The 6,113-nt window shown below is 43.8% G+C and overlaps 1 protein-coding gene across 1 annotated transcript; it reads left to right on the top strand.

The window, feature by feature from the left end:
- The first annotated feature begins 3,736 nt into the window (after positions 1-3,736).
- LOC127802780 (aspartyl protease family protein 2-like) lies at positions 3,737-5,517 on the top strand. Its single transcript, XM_052338799.1, has one exon. It carries the CDS (start codon positions 3,910-3,912, stop codon positions 5,326-5,328), a length of 1,419 nt encoding a protein of 472 aa, XP_052194759.1. The 5' UTR covers positions 3,737-3,909; the 3' UTR covers positions 5,329-5,517.
- The last annotated feature ends 596 nt before the right edge of the window (positions 5,518-6,113 follow it).

The raw sequence follows: 6,113 nt of genomic DNA, 5'->3' as shown, positions 1-6,113 counted from the left end.
TGTGTTGTTCATGTGGGATGTCAGTCTAGGATGTTGTCTAGATAGTGTAGCCGTAATTCTCCAAGGGCGTGACGGAATAATAGGGGTATCTGATGCTGGTGAGCATGTCGGGATAGCCGCCTTGATTTTCGTGCCAGGCCTTTTGGTCAGGGAAGTTGCACTAGGATGACTAGGTGGTTCATGTGAAATTTTGGAGTTGGGATTGTATGGTGGTTCCTTGATGCTTAAGGTGTGAACGTATTCTGGTGAGATGCGTTGGCAGCCTCATTTAAGCTAGAATCGCGTCGTGTCGTCGAGTCAGTATGGTGGCATAGCTTTTAGAGAGATTGCTCTTTTCCCGTGGTAGGGTTAAGCGTTGGGGATTCTCTTGGGTCAGGGCTTACCGGGTGTATTGGTTTATTTCATGTCTTGCATTCATTCATAAAAAATGTGATTTTGAACTCTCACTTAGATGATTCAGCATCTAATTTGGACTATATCCCTGGAATATTCAAACGTTCCAGGTGAAGGCAGCGGTGCGAAAGGAAAGGGAATTGCCGAGGAGTGATGGCGACTAGCTGATAGTTTATATTATGTCCTTTCAGTTATGTTGTTTATTTTGAGAATGTCATGTAAACGTTGGTGCAACTTTATATTATAAATAAAGTGGTTTCGGTTATGACCTGTTAAGGTTCGATCTAGCTTCCGCATTTGTGTTGGTGAACCTGTCTTAGTTTATTGATGGTTCATAGTTGATATACTGAGAAGGTGTAACGGGATTTTCGGGGAACGGCTTATGTTGAGTTTCTGTTGTTCATTTGGAAAAAAATATATCCCTGGAATCTTACGTTACGTAACGCCCCTTCCGGGAATTGGGGTGTTACAGGTGCAGGTGTGAATCCCCGTGCGGACCCTCCAATGCTTAAGTCAAACTCTTACAGAAATGAAATGCTTGAAGGCAAAAAGTAAGTACGGGAGTAAGAGATTGCATGCCGAATGAGGGGAAAATACCCTCTATTTATAGCGATGGAAGGGGTAACCATGTGTCGAGTGGCCCGATCCACTGGGCAAGAATCTGGAAGGGGCTTTGACTGAGTCTTACGAGGGTAGTTTTTAACCTATTCTCTAAGAGATGGTGGCATGGGAGTGCGAACATATAGGCATTTGGACGTGATTGTGGTACTTAGGGTGAACCTCACTCGGAGGTGTGTGCTGATGCAGGCGAAAGCGAGTGCGGGCGGACATGTGTGTGAGAGTAGGGTCGCAGGCGAACAGGTGCATGCGGATGTGTGCGCGGGGCTGCAGGTGCTAATGCACGACACCTTGGGTGGCAGTCACTTAGGGATGCCTTACCCCCGAGTGACCCCACTTGGGGAGGGGGGGTGAGGCTTTGCGTGAGGGGTGCCCCCTGCCAAGCTGCTGCATGCGTGCGGCTTTGCGATCGAGGAGGGGGGGGCACCTTGGGCTACCAAGTGGCACTCGGGGATGTAGCCTTGTGCACCTCCTGAGTGACCCCTACTCGGGGGTGGCGGCCCCCTCCCTAGGTGAGTCCATTTGGTCACCCATTGTTGGCTTGCCACGTGGCGGATCCTAGGACTGCCCCGTGGCATTTCTCCCTTTTAACTATTTTTTGATTCTTTTCCACACCACTCTAATATTTTGTTAGTCATAACACCTCTTAAAATTCCTTAAACCCACCAATCCTCAAATAATCATAGATAATGGCCTTAATTGCTCAAATTACGAATTATTATAAATCCATTTCCCCACTTATTCACTTCTTAAAATTTGTTGGGGCGTTACATTACAAATTCATTGTTATATCTCGACAACAATACTTGTATTTATCCATTTATTTTGAAAGGTAAATTTTACAAACCACCTTTAAGATTTATTGAAATTGGAAAATCACTTGTGTTTTCGAAAATGACATTGACTTGCTTTGAGGTTAATAGACCAAGTAAATTGACCATCTTGGTCTTATATTTAAACTATTTTTCTCTCTTTTCTTTTTACTCTATCTCTCTCTTTTTATATCCTTTTTTGTCTAATCTCTTACATTTCGATTTCAATGACAAAGAAGTGTAACGACTATATTTTTCTCTTTCCTTTCCCTCTTTATTCTTTTATCTTTTCCTTTTTTCTTGTTGGCCATCAATGACAATCTCTTTCTCTCTCTTGTAAAAAGGAAAGCCCCATCATTATCACCATCGATCGAGGTAGGTTTTTATGGGAACCATTGTTACCATTGCCATCAATCGTGGTTGATTTCATAAGAAACCCTGATTGATGATGGCGATGGGGTTTTTGTTTCTTTCTTTCTCTTTGATTTGGGAAGTTCCACCTATGGTGATTGGGTCTTCGCAATATGGTCGCTAAAGATTTTTGAACTAGCTAGCTATGTTGGAGATGATGAATTCTAATCGTTTGTCTTTTTTTATATCTTTCTTTTTTCCTTTCTCTCTCTCTTTCTTCTTTCTTTTTATTGTGGGTTTGAATAAAACCTAGATGCAATCTATTTCTCTCTTTCTCTCACTATTTCTCGATAATTGGCACTGATGGTATTTCATAATTTATTTTTATTTTCTTTAGTTATTATGTGATTTTAGAAGCAAGTGGAGAGAGCCAGGAGTATTTTATAAAATTAACTATCATTAATTAATGGGAAGAGGGTATGTATTATGCAGTAATTAACCTCAAGAGTGATCGATGTCTAACACATAAGTAATTGGTGCAATTTAAACAAACCATAGGTGGTTTGTGAATTATTCAATTTTAAAAGTAAAAAGATATAATTATAACTTTATTTTCTTTTTTAATTACTTTATTCTTTTTTATTTTCTATTCAAATAAAATAAAATAAAATTATACTATGTTTATTTAAGTTTTATTTTTTAAAATAATAAATTTTATATTATCTTCTTTATTTTGGAACTTTATTTTATTATGAACCCTTGGATTTTCTATTTCTAGCCCCCACCTGTCTTACTAAATTTGGCAGGGCCTTAAATGAAAGGGGAAGATGGAAGAGTATCTGCCCCTAACTAATCCGCAATAAATTGAGAGCCGCACCGCACCGCATCGTGGTGGCCCCATCCCCCACCGCCTAATGCCGCAAAAGCGGATTTATTACCCATTAATTAATTAATATCATAGTCGAAGGAATAGACCCTTTTTTTTTTTTATTTTATCACGTACTCAAAAAAAAAAAAAAAAAAAAAAAAACTTTAGGCCAGTACAGTCCATAGGTGTACCTTCAAAAGCCAACAAAGGGTACGTACGGAAAGCGCTTGCCATACAGATCCAATTGAATTGGGCTTCGTTTGCATAATTCATTTTCTTTAGCCAAAAGCTGTTTCTCATAGTCAAACCCGGTTGGTAGCAAGTTACTTTTCCTAATTTTTCTTTCTTTTTTTTTTTTTTTATAACTCACCATGTTATATAAGTATTTACTGTATAAATTTATTAAATATGTATAATAATTTTGTAAATTAGCACGTTAGAGTGATTGGTTGATATTGTTACTAATTTCGTAACGTAATGATCAAAGTTAAAAGAATTGAACTCAACTGGATTATCAAATCGAAAATGCAATAACAAATGTTGGTACAATTTAATGAAAAGCAACAACAGATAAATCGAAAAACAAAGGCTCTAGATCTCAGAGGAGAGTGGCTGGCTGTTGTTAAGTTAGTGGAGAATCGGATCGAAGCGCATATGTGTATAAGCATAAATAAATGTAATAGAAAAAGCAAAAATAATTGGCTACAGTGCAGGTCGAGATCATCATCATCATCATCATCATCGTACTCTTTTCTTTAATAAATTGGATGTTTATTCAGAGCATAGCCTTCTCGCCTGAACTCTACTGGACTGAACTTCAAGGCTGAAGCGAAGCTCTATTCCTCTCCGTCTTTCCCAAAAACCAAAATGAAAGCCAAAACCGGGCACCTTCTTCTACCCTTCTTCTTCCTCCTCATCCTTTGTTTCTCTGCAGATTCGGGTTTGGCCGTTTCTCTGGAATACGAAACCCTGGTGTTGGGATCTCTTCCCCTACCCCAACGACACCCCCTTTCATGGACCACCACAGACTCCGAATCGGAACTCGACTCCGGAAGTGGAACCGCGACTCTCTCCCTGCAGCTTCACCACCGGGACTCTCTCTCCTCCTTCAACGCCACTCCCGAGAGCCTTTTCGGCCTCAGACTCCAAAACGACGCCGCCAGAGCAAACTCCTTGATGGCCGCCGTCAGAAGAAACCGCACTAGCGGCTTCAGCAGCTCCGTCATCTCGGGGCTCGGCCAAGGCAGCGGCGAGTACTTCACTCGCATCGGCGTTGGCACGCCTCCCAAGTTTTTTTACATGGTGCTCGACACGGGCAGCGACGTCGTTTGGATGCAGTGCCGCCCCTGCAAGAAATGCTACCCCCAGACGGGCCCCATCTTCGATCCCACCAAATCAGCCTCTTTCTCCGCCGTCCCCTGCGGCTCGCCTCTCTGCCGCCGCCTCGACTCCCGGGGCTGCAGCCGCCGCCGGGTCTGCCTCTACCAAGTCTCCTACGGCGACGGATCCTTCACCGTCGGCGAGTTCGCCACCGAAACCTTGACGTTCCGCACAAGCAGAGTGAAAAACGTCGCGCTCGGATGCGGTCACGACAACGAAGGGTTGTTCGTCGGCGCCGCCGGGCTGCTCGGTCTTGGCAGGGGGAGGCTTTCATTTCCGGTCCAGACCGGTCGCCGGTTCGGCCGGAAATTCTCGTACTGCCTGGGTGACCGTTTGGCTTCCTCCAGGCCGTCGTCGATCATCTTCGGCCAGTCGGCCGTTTCCCGAACCGCCGTGTTCACACCGCTAGTTACAAATCAAAAGCTCGACACTTTCTACTACGTCGGACTCACCGGAATCAGTGTCGGAGGTATTCGAGTCCGTGGCATCACGGCTTCGCTGTTCAAGCTGGACAACGCGGGGAACGGCGGGGTGATCATCGACTCGGGCACGTCAGTGACCCGTCTAACCCAACCGGCCTACGTAGCCCTGCGCGATGCGTTCAGGGCCGGGACGACCCGTTTGAAGCGGGCGCCCGACTTCTCACTGTTCGACACGTGCTTCGATCTCTCGGGGAAGACGGTGGTGAAGGTTCCGACGGTGTCGCTGCACTTCGTGGGAGCAAACCTGGCGTTGCCGGCATCGAATTATCTGATTCCAGTGGACAGCAAGGGCACGTTTTGCTTTGCCTTTGCGGGGACCATGAGCGGGTTGTCCATCATCGGGAACATCCAGCAACAGGGGATACGGGTGGTGTATGATTTGGCCGGATCCAGGGTCGGGTTCTCCCCACGCGGGTGCAATTAAGTAGAAAGCAAGCGGCATGTTTGGGGAGAAGGGGAAAGCTCTTGTTTTTTTCGCTTGCCATTTTTATTATAACTTTTTCTATTCCAAGAAAATCTTTTGACAAAAAAAAGACTGGTAGAACAAAAAGAGAAACATCTCCACGTGCGGTTTGTTGGAATAATAATATATATATATATATTTGCTAAAGTATATTACAGGTTTATGATCACTAATTTATGGACATAAATTTGTACTGTTACGCGGTTAAGGTTGTTGGTTGGGGTGGCCTTCCTTCGGACTGTCCTTGTCTCAATGGATAGTAAGTAGTTTTGGGTGCATGGTATCTTGTTGAAGGGCATTGATTGGGCGTTTTATATAATATAATATAATGCACAAAAGGTTTTCTTCACTTTCTTTTGTTTATTGTACATTATTATTATTATTATTATTATTATATAAAATATCAACATGCTTCAATAGGGCCGGACCTTATATGAGATCTATGAGACGACTACCTTATGGTCTATTGAAATTTCACAATTTAGGGGCTCATAAATTGAAAGTGGCCCATGCAAATTTCATAATTTAGGAGCTATGAAAATTTCACAATTTAGGGGCCCATACATTTTCTACCGACCCACTCTCTTTCTGTCTACAAAGTTCGCGACCCTTCTCCCTTCCTCTCTTTCACTCGTTGCCCTAGCCCTATCTCTCTCGCTTCGTCGTCGGTCACTCGCTGTCTCTCTCTCCTCTTGTTGCTCCTTGCCCTCGCTTTCTCGCCTCTTGTTGCTCGGTCGGCGGTCGCT

This window comes from Diospyros lotus, chromosome 5 (genome assembly GCF_014633365.1).
Source record: "Diospyros lotus cultivar Yz01 chromosome 5, ASM1463336v1, whole genome shotgun sequence".
Lineage (NCBI taxonomy): Eukaryota > Viridiplantae > Streptophyta > Magnoliopsida > Ericales > Ebenaceae > Diospyros > Diospyros lotus.
The sequence above is the reverse complement of the archived record's forward strand: the minus strand, read 5'-3'. Positions and strand labels throughout refer to the sequence as shown.